This window comes from Rhinoderma darwinii, chromosome 1 (genome assembly GCF_050947455.1).
Source record: "Rhinoderma darwinii isolate aRhiDar2 chromosome 1, aRhiDar2.hap1, whole genome shotgun sequence".
Taxonomy (NCBI): domain Eukaryota; kingdom Metazoa; phylum Chordata; class Amphibia; order Anura; family Rhinodermatidae; genus Rhinoderma; species Rhinoderma darwinii.
In genome coordinates this window covers 551,097,222-551,117,957 of record NC_134687.1, presented here as the reverse complement: position 1 = coordinate 551,117,957, position 20,736 = coordinate 551,097,222, and the positions used below count along the sequence as shown (strand labels likewise).

At 46.7% G+C, this 20,736-nt stretch overlaps 1 protein-coding gene across 4 annotated transcripts in view; it reads left to right on the top strand.

The window, feature by feature from the left end:
- Nucleotides 1-219: 219 nt before the first annotated feature.
- Nucleotides 220-20,736, top strand: part of ZFYVE16 (zinc finger FYVE-type containing 16) — an 86,572-nt gene continuing 66,055 nt past the window's right edge. For all 4 annotated transcript variants that reach the window (XM_075837869.1, XM_075837889.1, XM_075837879.1 and 1 more), the window contains exons 1-3: nucleotides 220-307; nucleotides 17,607-17,711; nucleotides 18,676-20,675. In XM_075837869.1, the coding sequence (XP_075693984.1) occupies nucleotides 17,630-17,711; nucleotides 18,676-20,675 (2,082 nt within the window). In that variant the 5' untranslated portion in view covers nucleotides 220-307; nucleotides 17,607-17,629. The remainder of the gene's footprint in view (nucleotides 308-17,606; nucleotides 17,712-18,675; nucleotides 20,676-20,736) is intronic.

Sequence of the window (20,736 nt, the reverse complement as noted above, 5' to 3'; positions counted from 1 at the left end):
ACCTCTATATTAGCTAGTTATCTAATTCATATCTATCCACTAACTTTCTGCTGTATTCAATCTATGTAGCGATCGATCTATCATCCAGCTTCCATTGACACGAGCAACTCACATCAGCACGCCTCTACCCATTACTGGGCACTACTTCCAGATCACATGACTCACAACGTTTCTCAGCGGCCATGTGACTGCGACGTCGTCCACTCACATGATGGAGAGGCGGGGATTCGTGACGTCAGAGGTGAAAGGAACCTGAGAGGCAGAAGCGCAGATAGAGGGGCAGAATGAGGCCGGGGTGACTCAGGAGGTGAGAGGGGCAATTGTGCTTCGTTACTGAGCGGCGGTGTATACTGTCATGTGCGGTGTGGGCTCAGCGGCCGTACAAAGCCACAATGATACTGAGCTGTGTAATACAAGGTGCCATGTTTATAAGGCGAATAAAGTCCTATACCAGAGCCAGACTTGTGTTCACCAATATGTCTGGAACTAGGAGGCAGATCCTATATATAACGTGCAGTATGTCTGCTGGTCTCAACGTATTTCTAGTAGTCTGTTAACTGTACTGTAATACTATCAGATAAATAGTAATGTGTGTGTATATATATAAAATGTGTGTGTGTATATATATATATATATATAATGTGTGTGTGTGTGTGTGTAATTTCACCATTGCTGGCAGTTCCTTTTTCACATACAAATAAGTTGGTTTCCCTTTCTATATTTCCTGTTCGGCCTTGTGCACATTATGTTTCTTCTACCTTTAGCGTGCGTGCGTTGCGAAAGCTCATGTCGTACGCGCTACAAATGTCCATAGGGTTCCATTAGTCTGACAGAGGATAGAAGATATCCTCCGTCGCGCTGGTATACATCAGTGTAGATTTTTTTTAAAAGACTGGAATACATCCCTCCAGATCTTGGAAAAAACGTATACTGTAAACGTAACATTGTAGCTTACGGGTGACGTATGCCACAGGTAGGTGTCTAAGGTCTACATCATGGGCTTTTCATGCCTTATACCATTATAATGTATGGGCACTGGATGCCTAAGGGTATGTTCACACGAGGGCGTCCGTAACGGCTGAAATTACGGGGATGTTTCAGCCTGAAAACATCCCCGTAATTTCAGCCGTACCGGCATGTGCAGGCGCTTGAACGCCGTGTCAATTACGGGCGTAATTGGCGCTGCTATTCATTGGAGTCAATGAATAACGGCTCCAATTACGGCCAAAGAAGTGACAGGTCACTTCTTTGACGTGGGCGTCTATTTACGCGCCGTCTTTTGACAGCGGCGCGTAAATTACGCCTCGTGTGAACAGACAAACGTCTGCCCATTGCTTTCAATGGGCAGATGTTTGTCAGCGCTACTGAGGCGCTATTTTCAGACGTAATTCGGGGCAAAAACGCCCGAATTACGTCCGTAAATAGGCCGTGTGAACATACCCTAATAGTGACCTCTGTCACCCATCGCCTATAATGGTATCCGTTTAACAAATCTGTAATCAACTCTTATGACCCCAGTTCAAGATGTATCCATTTAACGGATAACATTAAAGTCTATGACGGGTGCCACTGTTAGGGAAGCGGTCACAGCCTACGTTTAATGCATACGTCGGGAGCTTTTTCCAAACATATACGTCAAATGTGATGTAAACATTGCCTTAGGGGGACACAGAAGAGAGTAGTTACTACCCCACGGGTATTTGCCTCAGGTGCTGAGTAAGTGAATTGGAGTTGGCACTGACCCGTAGCAAGAGTTAAGGCTCATTCAGATGAGCGTGTATCACGTCTGGGTGATGGCCACACGGACTCATGTATTTCAATGGGGCCATTCACACGACCGTTGTTTCAATGGAGCTTGTGAAGGGTCCGTGAAAAAATAGAACAAGTCCCTTTTTTTTTTGTTGCACTTCACGCATTCCTTTATAGTGTCTGGTCTACCCATGATAACGGGTGCACCTCGAATGTGAAACTGCAGTTTTTCACGTCGGAGGTTTGCCACGTTCCTGTGAATGTAGCCTAATGTCTGAGGTTTGCCACGTTCCTGTGAATGTAGCCTAATGTCTGAGGTTTGCCACGTTCCTGTGAATGTAGCCTAATGTCTGAGGTTTGCCACGTTCCTGTGAATGTAGCCTAATGTCTGAGGTTTGCCACGTTCCTGTGAATGTAGCCTAATGTCTGAGGTTTGCCACGTTCCTGTGAATGTAGCCTAATGTCTGAGGTTTGCCACGTTCCTGTGAATGTAGCCTAATGTCTGAGGTTTGCCACGTTCCTGTGAATGTAGCCTAATGTCTGAGGTTTGCCACGTTCCTGTGAATGTAGCCTAATGTCTGAGGTTTGCCACGTTCCTGTGAATGTAGCCTAATGTCTGAGGTTTGCCACGTTCCTGTGAATGTAGCCTAATGTCTGAGGTTTGCCACGTTCCTGTGAATGTAGCCTAATGTCTCTATAATTGTGTTCTTCCATCGGGTGAAGAGAGAAGAAAGCAGCTCGCTGGATGGAAATGTTGTCAAGGCGACCACACGCACCCAAAGACTTCTGCACGGGTCCTATTAAGTAGAACAGGAACCGTGCACCAAAATCTTTACCTGCGTGTCTCCATGTCTGGCCTTAGTTGGAGGGGGGGGGGGGGAATGCAGTTATTAAACATTCATTGTTTACTTCGAGGGGATAAAATTCTGTCCATAGTCATGTGATGGACACACAGGTGCATGGCTCTTTACAGTATGTCTATCAGAGCGGTATTTTGTAACGAACCATGCACCTATGTGTCCATCACAACCATTTTATCCCCTCGAAGTAAACAATGAATGTTCCTACTAAATAACAACAAGCAGAGATCTTGAAAACCATGAGAAATACAGAAAGTATATTGGAAAATTGTATACCATTTAATCAGACAAAAAATAACATTAATTTGCTGAAATAGGACAACTCCTTTAAAGGGGGTTGTCCAGTCCTAAGAAATGAATGGCCTATCCTCAGGATAGGTCATCAATATCTAAACGGACGGAGTACGACTCCTGGCACCCCACCGCCAATCGGCTGTTTTGAAGGGGCCACAGGGCTCTGCTTCCCCTTCATTTCCCTTAATGCTCACATTGAATCGATGACGCGCTTATATCGGCGGTTCGCTGTATTACAGCCTTCTTTTATTAATTTCACTGTAATACAGTGACCCACCACTACAATCATGTCAGCGATTCACAGTGTGAGCGATAAAGGAAATGAAGGGGAAGCAGTTCCCTTCGGCCCCTTTAAAACAGCTAATTGGCAGGGGTCCTGGGAGTCGGACCCCGTCCGTTTAAGATATTGATGGCTTATCTTTAGGATAGGCCATTCAATTCTTAGAACTGGACAACCCCTTTAATAATGAAAGGGAAACATACTATGAGTCTGAACGGTAGGGAAGACCCAGCAATAGTAGGGCCGGCTAATAATCTATAATAAGTATGTATACAGAGCCTGGTGCTTGGAGCCTGTATGACTCCTTTGTCCAGAGCCCTACAGGGTCTTTCTTTGGAGTCCAATAGCGCATTCCCCGATTTATTTTTCCTGTCTGATTCGTATGGAATCTGACAGAAAAAATCTCTATGAAATCGGAGGCCTATGGGGGTACAGAAGAGGGCTGAAGCACTTCTATGGCAGCTTTATTACAGCTCCATACAAAAGAATGTTACCCACTATCCGCTGCCACTTTGGTGTGGGCATAGCGTGACCATGCAGTACGTAGTCACACATTTAGTTGATTGTGCAGTGTGTAATATTACATTTCCCTGCATAGAAAATGTGTGGGTACCGGCAGCTTCCTACAGTTGATCCCCTTAGGGCTACTTTTAGAAAAGAGAATTGTTCTTGCTGGACAACCCCTTTGACCCCTTAAGGACGCAGCCTAGTTTTGGCCTTTAGTCTCAGAGCCCATTTTTCAAATCTGACATATTTCACTTTATGTGGTAATAACGTCGGAATGCTTAAAGGGAACCTGTCACCAGCATTTCACCTATTAAACCAGCAATAACTGGTGGTAGTGGAGGAAAAATCATTTCTATATAACCTATAATTGTCTTAGTCGGCTCTATAGCTTTAGTATTCAGTTTTTTAGTGTTCCCACACCGTATGCTAATGAGCAGAAAAGAGTCAAATCTTCATTTGAAAAGAGTCATATCTTCATTCCTCAAGTCTTTCCGACTTTACCCTGCTTTCTTACTTTTGATTGACAGCTCCTCGCCTTCCCCCAGCATACAAAATCCCGCGCTTGTGCATTGATGTTCTCTTCTGGGGTGTGCGCACAAAGGGACACCGGATTATTACGATAAAAGGCGTGAAATGTTTGCAGACCGTTATTTACAGTTGGAGGAGGAGTTTAGGAGAGGGGATAACGGCAATGAACTTTTGATAGCAGCGGCCATTGAGGTATAAGTAAAGTTCAATAGGTGAAATGCTGGTGACAGGTTCCCTTTAAACCGCAATTTCTCATATTTTTAAGAAAATTTCAAAAGCCTTTTTTTTAAGGTACCTGTTCAGTTCTGAAGTGGCTTTGAGGGGCCTATGTATTAGAAACCCTGATAAAACACCCCATTTTAAAACCTAGACCCCTCAAAGTATTCAAAACAGCATTTAGAAAGTTTTTTTTAACCCTTCAGGCATTTCACAGGAATTAAAGCAAAGTGGAGGTGAAATTTGCAAATTTCATTTTACTTTCTGAATTTCAATTTTATTCAATTTTTTTCTGTAACGCAGAAGGTTTTACCAGAGAAACACTACTAAATATGTATTGTCCAGATTCTGCAGTTTTTAGAAATGTCCCACATGTGGCTCTACTGGACTAAAACACAAGCCCCAGAAGCAAAGAAGCACCTAGTGCATTTTGGGGCCTCTTTTTTATTAGAATATATTTTAGGCAGCATGCCAAGTTTGAAGAGGTGTTGAGGTGCCAAAACAGTAGGAATCCCCCAATATTGACCCCATTTTGGTAACTACACCCCTCAAGGAATTCATTTATGGTGGTTGTTATCATTGTGACCGCACAGTTTTTTCACAGCACCTATTTTAATTGGGCTGTGAAATTAAAAAAATGTCATTTTTTTCCAATAAAATGTCATTTGTGATCAAAATTTCTTATTTTCACAGGGAACAAAATACCCCATTTTGTTGCCCAATTTGTCCTTAGTGCGGCAATACCCCATTTGTGGTGATAAACTGCCGTTTGGGCCCATGGGACGGCTCAGAAGGGAAGGAGCGCTGTGTGTTTGTTGGAGTCCAGATTTTATTTTATTTTTACACACCTATTTTTTTTAACTTTATTACTTTGTCCCACTAGGGGACTTGAGGGCAGGAGGCCCTGATTGCAATTCTAATACACTGCACTACATGCGTAGTGCAGTGTATTAGAACTGTCAGCTACTCACTGACAGAAAGCATAGTGGGTCCTGACTTTGTCAGGACCCTCTAGGCTTCCGTCGATGGCATAGCCGGACGCCATTGTTTGGTGTCCGGTTGCCATAGTCACCATCGCCGGTCGCTATCGTGTAGCAGGCCAGCGATGGCACCTTAACCCCTAAAAAGCTGCGATCTCTATTGAGCGCAGCTTTTAAGGGGTTAATCAGCGGGGACACAGTGATCGGTCCCCGCTGTAGGAGCTACGACAACCGCTGTACGAGACAGCAGCTGTCACAACTCCTGTATGTGTCGGGAGGACGGCCGAAACGGCCGTTACTCCCGAGACGTACTATTAGGTCATGGAGCGCGAACGATACAGCTACCATGACCTAATAGTACGTCCAGGAGCGGGAAGGGGTTAACCCCTTAAAGGGAATGTGTCGCTAGAAATTATTTTTTTCTTTCAGTTAAATAATTATTACTTAAGTGATTACACATTGTTTTAATTTTTTTTAAAAAATTTCACATGTCAGGAAATATTATAAATTAGATTCTAATTTATAACATTTCCATGTGCTGGCCACTAGAGGGAGCATTTCCCAAAATTGCAGCATGGTCACTGTGGTGAAGCAACCTCATTGATGTATGCTGCAAATTTGGGGTGGACACACTCTCCTCTAGTGTCCTCACACAATCCCCCCTCCCTTCTTCTGGCTAGTGCCAGGAGAAGGAAGGGTTTGAATGTCTTCAAACCTCCTACACTGTGTGCCGCCATTTTCTGAGCGACTGCACAGTGTAGGAGGATTAGATACAGGGCTCAGCAGACAGTAATACTCGAACATAATACACCCGAACATAAATTACCTGCTCCTGCTGCCGCCGCCTCCGCTGGTCTACGCTCCTCTTCCTTGCGCCTTTGCTTCGTTGAACATATGGCTGGAAGCCGCGGCCGGAAGTTGTCATCTTACTGTCCGGCAGCGGCTTCCGGTCCACATGAAAATAGCGCTGGATTTCACTCTACGAACAAGCTTCGTTTTGGTCTGTGTGGGAGCGGCGCATGCACCGTTCCCACATAGACGGTGCACGCAACTGCGAATGGAACGGCTCCCGTTCACATTCTCTATGGGGTTGTATGTGCCGTATTCCATCTCTGTATGTGTCGTTAATCGACACATACAGAGATGGAAAAAAAAAAATGGCAGCCCTCATAGAGAAGTAAAATATTACATTAAAATCAATATTATTAAAAAAAAATAAAAAAAATTAATGACACTTTCCCTTTAAGGACGCAGCCTTGTTTTGGCCTTAAAGAGGCTCTGTCACCACCTTATAAGTGCCCTATCTTGTACACTATATGATCGGCGCTGTAATGTAGATTACAGCAGTTTTTTTTATTTAGAAAAACAATCATTTTTGACTGCGTTATGTCCTATATTAGCTTTATGCTAATGAGTTTCTTAACGAACAACTGGGCGTGTTTTACTATATGACCAAGTGGGCGTTGTACAGAGGAGTGTATGACGCTGACCAATCAGTGACCAATCAGCGTCATACACTTCTCTCCATTCATTTATACAGCACATAGCGATACAGCTATATCACTATGTGCAGCCACATAAACACACTATAACGTTGCTGCAGTGTCCTGACAATGAATATACATTCCCTCCAGCCAGGACGTTATGTGTATTCAGAATCCTGACCACTTCTGTAGCGTCTCTGTGATTTACAGCACAGCACAGCGAGATCTCGCTGTAAATGACCGCTTACAGCGTAATCTCGCGAGACTACGCCTGCTATGCTGTAAATCACAGAAGTGCAGAGAAGTGGTCAGGATTCTGAATACACCTCACGTCCTGACTGGAGGTAATGTATATTCATTATCATGACACTGCAGTAACGTTATAGTGTGTTTATGTGGCTGCACATAGCGATATAGCTATATCGCTATGTGCTGTATGAATGGAGAGAAGTGTATGACGCTGATTGGTCACTGATTGGTCAGCGTCATACACTTCTCTGTACAACGCCCACTTGGCCATATAGTAAAACACGCCCAGTTGTTCATTAATAAACTCATTAGCATAAAGCTAATATAGGTCATAACTGTCAAAAATGATTGTTTTTCTAAATTAAAAATACACTGCTGTAATCTACATTACAGCGCCGATCACATCATGTACAGTATAGGCCACTTATAATGTGGTGACAGAGCCTCTTTAAGGCTCAGAGCCCATTTTTGAAATCTGACATATTTCACTTTATGTGGTAATAACGTCGGAATGCTTAAACCTATCCAAGCGATTCTGAGATTGTTTTCTCGTGACACATTGGGCTTCATGTTAGTGGTAAAATTTGTTCGATATATTCAGTGTTTATTTGTGAAAAATTGCAAAATTTAGAGAAAATTATGAAAAAACAGCGTTTTTCTGAATTTAAATGCATCTGCTTGTAAAACAGACGGTTATACCACCCAAAATAGTTACTAGTTCACATTTCCCATATGTCTACTTTAGATTGGCATCGTTTTTTGAACATTCTTTTATTTTTCTTGGACGTTACAAGGCTTAGAACATAAACAGCAATTTCTCATATTTTTAAGAAAATGTCAAAATCCTTTTTTTAAGGTACCTGTTCAGTTCTGAAGTGGCTTAGAGGGGCCTATGTATTAGAAACCCCCATAAAACACCCAATTTTAAAAACTACACCCTCAAAGTATTCAAAACAGCATTTAGAAAGTTTTTTTTAACCCTTTAGGCATTTCACAGGAATTAAAGCAAAGTGGAGGTGAAATTTGCAAATTGCATTTTTCTTGCTGAATTTCAATTTTATTCCATTTTTTTTCTGTAACCTATAAGGTTTTACCAGAGAAACACTACTAAATATGTATTGTCCAGATTCTGCAGTTTTTAGAAATGTCCCACATGTGTCTGTAGTGTGCTCGTGGACTAAAACACAAGCCCCAGAAGTAAAGAAGCACCTAGTGCATTTTGGGGCCTCCTTTTTTTTATTAGAATATATTTTAGGCAGCATGCCAGGTCTGAAGAGGTGTTGAGGTGCCAAAACAGTAGGAATCCTCAAAGTGACCCCATTTTGGAAACGACACCCCTCAAGGAATTCATGTATGGTTGTTGTTACCATTTTGACCACACAGTTTTTTCACAGCACGTATTTGAATTGGGCTGTGACATTAAAAAAAAATGGCTTTTTTCCAATAAGATGTCATTTTTTTATTAAAATTTGATATTTTCACAAGAAATAAATTACCCCATTTTGTTGCCCAATTTGTCCTGAGTTTGGCAATACCCCATTTGTGGTGATAAACTGCAGTTTGGGCCCATGGGAGGGCTCAGAAGGAAAGGAGCGCTATGTGTTTGTTGGAGTCCAGATTTTGCTGGATTGGTTTTCGGGTGCCATGTCGCATTTGCAGAGCCCCAGAGGTATCAAAGCAATGGAAACCCACCAGAAGTGACCCCATTTTGGAAACGACACCCATTAAGGCATTCATCTAGAGGTGCAGTGAGCATTTTGACTCCACAAGTATTGTGTAAAAGCTAATGCGCAGCAGATGGTGTAGTGTGAGATTTGCAATTTTCTATATATGTATGCCATTTCAGTTTCCAATATGTTGTGCCGAGCATGCGTCACCGGAGATATTACACCCTATAAATTGTAATGTGGGTTCTCCTGGATACGGCAATACCCTACATGTGAGTGTTATCTGTTGCCTGGGCACATGGCAGGGCTCAGAAGGGAAAGATGAGGGGGATAAGCTGTGTGGAGTGCATCAGGGTAGATTAAAAATCTGAGATGTATGATAAATGTTAAAACACTCTTTTATACAGAGCCCTGGTTTTTCGGGACACGTGTCACATTGATATATTGTCCTCCCTTTTCCCCCTCTTATAGCAGACTTTGCACCTCTTTTGACTTTTCCCTTGCCAGTTTGGGGAACTTCTCCTGGAAAGTGTTGCCCTGGTACGATGCGTGTGGCCTCGCTTCCAGAAGTACTGGGTGCCCTCCCTTCCTGGTCCCTAAAGATTAGGTTCTTGATAACCATCTCTTGAAATTCCAGGAAAGTTCTCCTCTGGCCTGTACATCGATGTAGCACGTACACATTGTACAATGCCATCTGTATGAGGTGCCCGGCCAGCTTCTTACACCAGACCGCATGGCGCTGTAGGGCTTCAGGACTTGATCTGACAAGTCCACCCCTCCCATGTACCTATTGTAGTCCAGGATGCAGTCTGGTTTGGGGGTCTCTGTACTGGTACCTCGTACAGGTACATGGGTACTGGTGTGGCATCTGTCTTGTCCTTGTACTTCACACACAATATGTTGCTGCTAGAATGTGCCCTGCTTTCACCCCTTCTGAGTGTTTGCCCAAGCAGAGTCTTAGGGAGGCCTCTCAGATTTCTTCTAGCAGTGCCGCACTGGACTTCTGGAAGCGAGGCACTTGAAGGGTGGGAAGCTGGTATAAAACTTATCGAGGTAGAGGTGGTAACCCTAGTGGTAACCCTGGTCCAGCAGTGGGTGCACCAAATCCTATACCTTGCCCTCTTACCTGGCAGGTATTGGTGGAATTGAATCCTGCCTTTAAAATGTACTAAGGACTCCTCAATAGAAATACACTTCTAGGGGGTGTATGCTTGGGAAAACCGGGCACTGAAACTGTCTAATAGGGGTCTCCGTTTATACAAACTGTCAAAACTGGGGTCATCTCGGGGTGGGCACTGCTCATTATCAGTATAATGTAAGAAGCAAAGTATTGCCTCATTTATTTTTTTAGGTTCCAGTTCAGTTCTGAAGTTGCTTTGAGGGGCCCATATATTAGACACCCCCATCAAACACCCCATTTTAGAAACTAGACCCCTCAAAGTATTCACAACAGCAGTTAGAAAATTTATTAACCCTTTAGGTGTTTCACAGGAATTTAGAACAAAGTAGAGGTGAAACTGACATATTTCTTTTTTTTTTTTTTTTTGTCCGAAAATCCATTTTATTCCATTTTTTTCTGTAAAACAAAAGGTTTCACCAGAGAAACGCAACTCAATATTTATTGCCCAGATTCTTCAGTTTTGAGAAATATCCCACATGTGGCCCTAGTGCGGTAATGGACTGAAGCACCGGCCTCTGAAGCAAAGGAGCACCTAGTGGATTTTGAGCCCTCCCTTTTATTAGGCACCATGTCCGGTTTGAAGAGGTCTTGTGGTACCAAAACAGTGGAAACCCCCCAAAAGTGACCCCATTTTGGAAACTAGACCCCTTGAGGAATTCATTGTAGTTTTCATGGGGTGCATGCGGCTTTTTGATCAGTTTTTATTCTATTTTTAAGTGACTAAAAAACAGCAATTCTACTATTGTTTTTTTATTTTATTTATTTTTACGGCGTTCACTGTGCGCTATAAATGACACATTCACTTTATTCTGCGGGGCGATACGATTACGGCGATACCAGATGTTTATAGTTTTTTTTATGTCTTATGGCGTTTGCACAATAAAATACTTTTTGTAAAAAATCATTTACTTTTTGTGTTACCTTATTCTAAGAGCCAGAACTTTTTTATTTTTCCATCAATAAAGCCGTGCGAGGACTTCTGTTTTGCGTAACGAACTGTAGTATCGATCAGTACCATTTTTAGGTACATGCGTCTTTTTGATCTCTTTCTATTCAGTTTTTAGGGAGGTGAAGTGTTTATTGTTTTCTTTTATGGCGTTCACCGCGCGGGATAAATAACGAAATAATTTTGTAGTTCAGGCCGTTACGGACGCGGCGATACCAATTATGTATAGTTTATTTTTATTAATAATAAAGGACTGATAAGGAAAAAGGAGGATTTTTACTTTTAAAAGTTTTATTTTCTTATTTTTACACAACTTTATTACTTTGTCCCACTATGGGACTTGAGGGCAGGAGGCCCTGATCGCTATTCTAATACACTGCACTACATGCATAGTGCAGTGTATTAGAGCTGTGAGCTACTCACTGACAGCAAGCATAGTGGGTCCGTAGATGGCATAGCCGGACGCCATTGTTAGGTGTCTGGTTGCCATAGCCACCATATCCGGCCGCTATCGTGTAGCGGGCCGTCGATGGTGGGTTAACCCCTAAAAAGCCGCGGTCGCTATTGAAAGCGGCTTTTAAGGGATTAATCAGCGGGGACACAGCGATCGGTCCCCGCTGTAGGAGCTGCGGCAGCTGCTGTACAAGACAGCAGCTGTCACAGCTCCTGCATGTGTCGGGAGGACAGCCAAAATGGCCGTTACTCGTGTGACGTACTATTAGGTCATGGAGCGAGAACGATACAGCTACCATGATCTAATAGTACGTCCAGGAGCGGGAAGGGGTTAAGGTGCTGAATATGAACAGAAAGGATCAACTTGTATTTATGTGCCTACTATATGGCGGGGTTCACATTGAAAGCGCAACAATAATGCACAATCGCTGCCAAAAGAAACGCGTCTAAAAAACCGAATGCGTTTTTTAAATGTTTCAGCAGTAATCTGGTTTGGAATTTATTGGTCATAGGCTTACAACTAAAACCCTTTTTGTGGCAGCGTAAAGAAATACACCAAAAATGTACAATGTGAACCCAGATTTGTAACTGTTATATCAGGAAGCTTTATGAGATTTCTGCAGTTTTCAGCCATATTCATATATGTATTTACATCAGGGTTATCATCTGTATCTCTTCCCTCATTGCGGATACGGAAGGAATATACAGGTGCTCCATATTTTTACAGGCTTGTTGGAAAGAATTTGCCTTTCAACAGAACATGCTCTATTATAAAATGTGTAAAGGTGGCCCCCATTGACTAACATTAGCATTGTATATGGGACCTTACATATACAGAACTAATATGTGAAAAGATTGGTGTATAAAACATCTGCCTATGAGAATGCTAAACTATCGCTATAGAGCAATTCTATGCACACTGCACATAGCAGTCAGTGGAGGAATGGCGCTTCTAGCCGGGCCAGGTACAGATTCGCTTTGGCGTTCTTGCAGAACTCAAATGAAGTCCTTCATCCGGTACTAATGCAGTATCACCAGAATAGTAGAGTTTAATAGAGATGTTCTGCCGACTGTAATTTGATATACGAGGGTTTCGATCTGGCTAAAGGGGAACCCATGGGATCTATGATATCTGTCTGCCCTGATAAAGCATATGGACAGGGGTTATCATGCAGGATTAGACAGGGTTTTTATTTTTATGTAGCCTGTGACCATAGAGACATAGGGCTGCATTCATCAAATGGTAAAACATTTTATGTTGCCTCATTATTGTTTTAGGTGGATTAAAGCAATAAAAAAAAGTTTAGGTTGTTCTATCAAATCGCGGTCAATTACCACCAAACCGGGCAAACTTTTTTTTTTAAATGCTGCATTTTGCAGAAATCTCACATTAATAAACTGGGATTTAACCACACCATCTGAATATACCCTTAAAGGAGTTGGCTAGAATTATTTTTTTTCCCTAAAAAGTGTCGTCGTCCCCCCAGCCTTAGTTTGCCTTCCCTAAAACCCCTACTAACCTTCTAACCAGTATAAGTTTGATCTCTGTAGAGAGCACCGCGGTGGCCCTCTGTAGAGAGCGCCGCGGTGGCCCTCTGTAGAGAGCGCCGCGGTGGCCCTCTGTAGAGCGCGCCGCGGTGGCCCTCTGTAGAGCGCGCCGCGGTGGCCCTCTGTAGAGCGCGCCGCGGTGGCCCTCTGCAGAGCGCGCCGCGGTGGCCCTCTGCAGAGAGCGCCGCGGTGGCCCTCTGCAGAGCGCGCCGCGGTGGCCCTCTGCAGAGCGCGCCGCGGTGGCCCTCTGCAGAGCGCGCCGCGGTGGCCCTCTGCAGAGCGCGCCGCGGTGGCCCTCTGCAGAGCGCGCCGCGGTGGCCCTCTGCAGAGAGCGCCGCGGTGGCCCTCTGCAGAGCGCGCCGCGGTGGCCCTCTGCAGAGCGCGCCGCGGTGGCCCTCTGCAGGGCGCGCCGCGGTGGCCCTCTGCAGAGCGCGCCGCGGTGGCCCTCTGCAGGGCGCGCCGCGGTGGCCCTCTGCAGGGCGCGCCGCGGTGGCCCTCTGCAGGGCGCGCCGCGGTGGCCCTCTGCAGGGCGCGCCGCGGTGGCCCTCTGCAGGGCGCGCCGCGGTGGCCCTCTGCAGGGCGCGCCGCGGTGGCCCTCTGCAGGGCGCGCCGCGGTGGCCCTCTGCAGGGCGCGCCGCGGTGGCCCTCTGCAGGGCGCGCCGCGGTGGCCCTCTGCAGGGCGCGCCGCGGTGGCCCTCTGCAGGGCGCGCCGCGGTGGCCCTCTGCAGGGCGCGCCGCGGTGGCCCTCTGCAGGGCGCGCCGCGGTGGCCCTCTGCAGGGCGCGCCGCGGTGGCCCTCTGCAGGGCGCGCCGCGGTGGCCCTCTGCAGGGCGCGCCGCGGTGGCCCTCTGCAGGGCGCGCCGCGGTGGCCCTCTGCAGGGCGCGCCGCGGTGGCCCTCTGCAGGGCGCGCCGCGGTGGCCCTCTGCAGGGCGCGCCGCGGTGGCCCTCTGCAGGGCGCGCCGCGGTGGCCCTCTGCAGGGCGCGCCGCGGTGGCCCTCTGCAGGGCGCGCCGCGGTGGCCCTCTGCAGGGCGCGCCGCGGTGGCCCTCTGCAGGGCGCGCCGCGGTGGCCCTCTGCAGGGCGCGCCGCGGTGGCCCTCTGCAGGGCGCGCCGCGGTGGCCCTCTGCAGGGCGCGCCGCGGTGGCCCTCTGCAGGGCGCGCCGCGGTGGCCCTCTGCAGGGCGCGCCGCGGTGGCCCTCTGCAGGGCGCGCCGCGGTGGCCCTCTGCAGGGCGCGCCGCGGTGGCCCTCTGCAGGGCGCGCCGCGGTGGCCCTCTGCAGGGCGCGCCGCGGTGGCCCTCTGCAGGGCGCGCCGCGGTGGCCCTCTGCAGGGCGCGCCGCGGTGGCCCTCTGCAGGGCGCGCCGCGGTGGCCCTCTGCAGGGCGCGCCGCGGTGGCCCTCTGCAGGGCGCGCCGCGGTGGCCCTCTGCAGGGCGCGCCGCGGTGGCCCTCTGCAGGGCGCGCCGCGGTGGCCCTCTGCAGGGCGCGCCGCGGTGGCCCTCTGCAGGGCGCGCCGCGGTGGCCCTCTGCAGGGCGCGCCGCGGTGGCCCTCTGCAGGGCGCGCCGCGGTGGCCCTCTGCAGGGCGCGCCGCGGTGGCCCTCTGCAGGGCGCGCCGCGGTGGCCCTCTGCAGGGCGCGCCGCGGTGGCCCTCTGCAGGGCGCGCCGCGGTGGCCCTCTGCAGGGCGCGCCGCGGTGGCCCTCTGCAGGGCGCGCCGCGGTGGCCCTCTGCAGGGCGCGCCGCGGTGGCCCTCTGCAGGGCGCGCCGCGGTGGCCCTCTGCAGGGCGCGCCGCGGTGGCCCTCTGCAGGGCGCGCCGCGGTGGCCCTCTGCAGGGCGCGCCGCGGTGGCCCTCTGCAGGGCGCGCCGCGGTGGCCCTCTGCAGGGCGCGCCGCGGTGGCCCTCTGCAGGGCGCGCCGCGGTGGCCCTCTGCAGGGCGCGCCGCGGTGGCCCTCTGCAGGGCGCGCCGCGGTGGCCCTCTGCAGGGCGCGCCGCGGTGGCCCTCTGCAGGGCGCGCCGCGGTGGCCCTCTGCAGGGCGCGCCGCGGTGGCCCTCTGCAGGGCGCGCCGCGGTGGCCCTCTGCAGGGCGCGCCGCGGTGGCCCTCTGCAGGGCGCGCCGCGGTGGCCCTCTGCAGGGCGCGCCGCGGTGGCCCTCTGCAGGGCGCGCCGCGGTGGCCCTCTGCAGGGCGCGCCGCGGTGGCCCTCTAGACCACAGCTAGGGCTGTGAACATAAAGGAGGGGGCCTGGTGGCCGAAGTAAGCGGAATGGACGTTTTAGTGGATTGACAAGGCTGCCAGGCTGTGCGGGAATTACAAGTGTGAAGAAGGAGGAGGCGGCGGCGTGGACGACGAGATAATAGGAGGAGGGGGCGTGTACTAGCAGAGTCGGCGCTCCGTGTCTTTGATCAGCCTGCACTTCCGGCTATTCAGAGGCACGGCGCGTCATCAACTACAGTTACAGCCAGTGGGACCAGAGGCAGAGCTCTGAAAAACTCGTGAAACATCCTCCTGGCCCCCTGCCTGTAAACGTAGTTGATGACGCGCCGTTCCTCTGAATAGACACGTGCTGGCTGAGCAAAGACACAGAACGTCACAGGAAATGAAAAATTTACTCTAGGTGCGGTCACATGACCGCTAATCAGAACTAATCAGAACAGAAATTTATATATTTGTGGTCCTATATTTGATGTAGTAATAAGACCTACATTGTGTTTGTATTAAGGTCCTATTACATGGCCTGATATGGGTCATGAAAACAAGCACCGATCAGCGAGACCGCTCAATGATCAGCGCTTGTTTGCCCCTTTCACAAAGAGCAATAATTGGTTATGTATGGGAACGAGCGCTCATTACTACGATTGTCCGTCCCTATACAGGCAGCACATCTCCATGTTTACAGCCGACAATGATAATATTTATTGGCCGCATAAACTATATGATCAGCCGATGAACGAGCGTTTGCTCGTTCACCCGCTGATAGTTGCCCTGTGCAATTTTAGGGTCCATATGTGGGTCCATATGAATGTTCATTTGCCTGATAATAGGCCCATGTAAAAGAACCTATACGTACACTGCACACCTCGCCTGCCAGATACTCTCTGTGCACATTGGTATCAAAACACGGTAGTAAATACATGCAGAATTAGCTTAAAAAAATAAATAATAATTGCAGCATGCTCCACCAATTGAAACCAGTATTCCTCTTGAAGCACTGATTTAAAAACGTTAAGCTCTGTTCACACTACCATTCAGAGCCGTGCACTGCTACTCTTGTCATAAAAAATGCCTGCAACCTTCATTAAAGTCAATGTGGTCCATGTGATCATTTGGATCCATCACAATGTCATAGCTTCTGTTCTAAATGGAAGCCATGATGCTAGTGTGAACATAGCTGTATTCAGAACTAAGCAACCGCAACATGGTAAGCTATAATTACATTTAAGCATATATAATATATTATAAAGAAGCATGTTTAAACCTTGGAATGATCCAAACATGTGGGTTATATAATGGATTTATCTTTAGGGTATGTTCACATATTTTCATGCATTTTTCGGGGCATAAATGCCCTGAAAAACTCCTGAAAAAATGGAAGCTGAACGCCTCCAAACATCTGCCTATTGATTTCAATGGAAAAAAAACTGTGGTTCGTTCAGACGGGACGTTTTTGTACGCAGCCATTTGGAAAAACGTTGCGTAAAAAACGCCCTGTAAAAAGAAGTGCATGTCACTTCTTGAGCCGTTTTTCATTGTGTCAATAGAAAAACCGCTCCAAAAACGGCTCCCAAAGAATGTTTGATGCTTTAAAAGTGGCTGAAAATCTGAGGCGGTTTTCCCTTGAAAACAGCTCTGTATTTTACAGCCGGTTTTAGTTTAGTTTAGGCCTCATGCACACGACTGTAGCCATGTGCACGGCTGTGATTTTCGGGTCGGCCGGCAGCGGACTGTCAGCCGCGAGCCGCCCGCAAATCGCGGGCCATGCACATGGCCGCGGCCATTATTTCCTATGAGCCTGGACCGCAGAAATAAATGGGGCCGCAATTCTCCCGTGGATTTTCGGGGGAATTGTGGACGCAAAAGCACGTTCGTGTGTAATGGGGCCTTACACTTTTAGGTTATATTAGTTCTGCAAGGTGGAATATGAAAGATGCGACAATATTGGTTGATTTGGGTTACTTCTCTAATTTTTATCTGCACTATTTTTTATTGTTATTATCATACATCACACCTAATTTTGGGATATAGTAGTCTACTGTAGTAGTGTACGAAATATACTTTACGGTTTTAAAAAGGTTGCTCAGAATTACTGTTTTGTTTTTTTTCTAGCTCATAAGTGGTAATTTTACTAAAAGTTTGTACATGATCTTTATTAAAACTGGTCTTTTCATCTCCCTGATTGCCTCCCTCCGCACGTTGCATCAAGCAGAGGGGGGGTTACCACAGATCTAGTGGATGGAGCAGGCTTGTGACGAGGTCATTAGGCTGCTAGTAAAATTGACACTTTTGACCAAGATAAAAACCGTAATCACAGACAACCCCTATAAATCTTGGTTTGATTACTCTGTGTGTGTGTGTGTGTGTGTGTGTGTGTGTGTGTGTGTGTGTGTGTGTGTGTATATATATGTATACGTATACGTATGCGTTTTACATATAGAAATCCCCTTTTATTTCAGGTGCCAAAGAAAACTGGTTGTGGATGCATAGGAAGATGGATACTTACTTTCAAGCAGCAGTTGTTGATTTGGATAAAGTGCTTGATGATTTTGAGCAGAATACAGGTGTGTTTTGGCATTTTATAGGATTTAGAGGATTATATTTCTTTCCTTACCTACGGTCTGCATACCTCAACAGTATAATATATGTTTTTGGCTTCTAAAATAGCAAAAACACTTTTGTTAGACAGTCTACGTGATCACTATACACCTGGCGTTGTTGGATGAAGCTTGGACTACGGCCAACAAAGTCCTCTGTATACGTGTGACCGATGCTGGCCCTGTAGTTAGGCTTATACATTATCTGGTAAATAATAGTAACTGTTTTGAGTTCTCCAGTAACCCTAATAATAATTTCCATGTCTGTTTGGCACTTTGCTTAGTAACAGATGCCTCAGCTAGCCTGATATCACCTAGACATCTGGATGTGTCACATTTTGAGTAAAGGGCTGCCATCTGCTTAAATCACTAAAGTGGGGAAAAATGGACGCGTGCCCCCTTAAGTAACGTTAATGTAACATTGGCCCAATAGAGGTACAGAAGTTTATCTTTCCGTGGTGGACCTTCTGTGCTCTTGCCCCCCGTTTTATATAGGGTAATAGATGTATTTTTTCTGTAATTTTAAGACTATTAGAAGTCATTGAGGAGAGGATGACCATATAAAATCATGAGGACGCAGGCTGAGTACATTTATGCAGGTCCTGGAACTTTGAGATGACTTCTAATATACTTTTAAGCTTTATTAAAAAGGGGTACAATATTCCTTATAATACAGACCGCAGCCACTGCGGCAGAACCTGATTTTTAAACAGAAAAGTTGGAGGTTCTTGTCCACTATTTAATGAGGTAAAATGGGTAAAAATGACCAAATCGATAGTATTTAGTATGCAGTCTGTTTATTTTGTGATACACTGTGCCCCACATAACAGAAGAGGGAGCGCAGAAGTGTTTACAAAATAGAAACAGAATTCTGTATATATAAACCTAGATTGGGGCTTGAAGCTTTTACTTTCTTACTTTCTTTATACAGACGAGTTGGAAACTTTCCAGTCATGCGACGCACCTCCCAGCCCAAACCAAAGTGCTCTTTCTTCAGGTAACTTCTATCTGCAGCCAGATTTCCCAGCTCCTGGGAAACCGTCTTACGGCAGTAGCCACGAAGAACCTCCGTCTCCTGTCTGTCTGAATGAGGAAGACCTTAAAAATGTCACTCCAGTATCACAAGGTGAAAGAAATGTCACTGGCCCAGATCTCTTATCTTGTGTAGAGGAAGGAAAATCCAATGAAGATGAATCAAGCACTGGGAGGAGTAGCGTTCCTATATGTGACCTTATTAGTGACACCGGCCGCTTGCTTCATACAGCAAGTAGCAATGAGTCATTCATTCCTGATGCTCTCCAGCCTAGCGGAAATGTTGTCTCTGACCTTGAATTGCTTTCTGACCCAGGTTTCTTTACAGTTCCAGCTTCAGATCTGACCATTTCATTAGTAAATGAGGAACAACTTTGTGCAGATGTCTCTACAAGGGAATCAGACTGGTTACCTGAAAGCCAATCAAATCTGCTCGACCTAAGCCCTGAAGCTAGTAGTGCAAATATCTATGTCACCTCAGATCTTACCGCTAACTTAGACGATTCAAGAGAAGCTTCTGACTATGCATCTAGTATTGACTCCACTAGTACTTCTAGTTCCTCCAGCACTGATGGCTATGTAAGTGATGATCTCTGTTATGAGCCATTGACAGAAGACCAAACTGGCCTGAAGTCAACAGTACAGGAGGCTGAATTAGCCGATACACTTACTTTTGAGCCTAAGGCAATAAAAGCAGCAGCAAATTTAGATGTCTCAATGTTGAGTACAGAAAATGCAGATCTTGGATTGAAAAGTGAGATTTATAGCAATTTTGGTGCTTGCCAAAATGAATGTTCATCTGTGGAGAAACATGAGATCACAAATATGATCACCTCCGAGTGCAAGGATGAACAATCGAAGGCTTCCGCCGCATCCGCACTCCGTGAGCAGACTCGTACAGAATTTGAACAAGATAGTGATTCTTCTGTGAAAGACAATACTTTGGAGCTTTATAACCAAGTCTCAGAAGAAGTAAATTCTGGTGTTTTACCAAATGACCCTGAGAAACCGAGTTGTAAAAATGCGTCCTTACAACCCACCTCTCTGTTATCTGTACCTACAGAGAAATGTATAGCTAGTGAAATTACGTCCGCAGACAACGATTTGCCGCAACAACCTGTTGCCGAATTGCCTACAATGGAAAAATGCAAGGCTGTTACTCCGAGCCCAGCCCTTACAGACAACATTTATAGCCCTGATTTTGAAAATGCTGTATTATCTGATTTCATAAGTGACCATAATGACCTATTGTTAAATGACACATACATTAGTGATGCAGAACTTGATGCTTTTCTTAGTGAGGAATGCGTTCCTTTGAATAAAGAAACAGCTTTGGAAAACCTTGCAGCATGTGATTTAACTTGGGCTGAATCAAGTGGGACTAGCGTTGTCGGTGATGCGTTACAGTCTCAGGAAATAGATCAAGGCAAAGCACAGAGCAGCACAGTGGAAGCTTCACAGAATAAAGCGGTTTCTCCACCTCCAACTCAAAATCAAGGGAATCTTACAGGTGCTGCTATGGCTTCTCACGTTGGAGGTGCTAGGCCAAAACAGTTATTTAATCAGCCACCAAAGTCTTTAACTCTTAGCCAACCTGAAAAGCTAAATAATAAGAATTTAGAAAGAACTCTTTCTGACCAAACGCCTGAAGAACCTGGATCAAACAGCTTGCGCACTCACAGTGTTTCGAGAGGATCGGTGAATGAAGATACTGATGAGAGTCCTGAGCTCAGTGTGACGGAAGCAGTGGAAAGACCGGAGAATGAGGCAATGGAAAATCCACTACCTGGTCAGAGGCAGCCAACATGGATTCCTGATTCTGAAGCTCCGAACTGCATGAACTGCAGCACTAGGTTTACTTTTACTAAGCGGAGACACCATTGTAGAGCTTGTGGAAAAGTAAGTTGGTCATATGGAATGGTTATAATAGTTTTAAGGGGACATCACACTGTAGAACTGG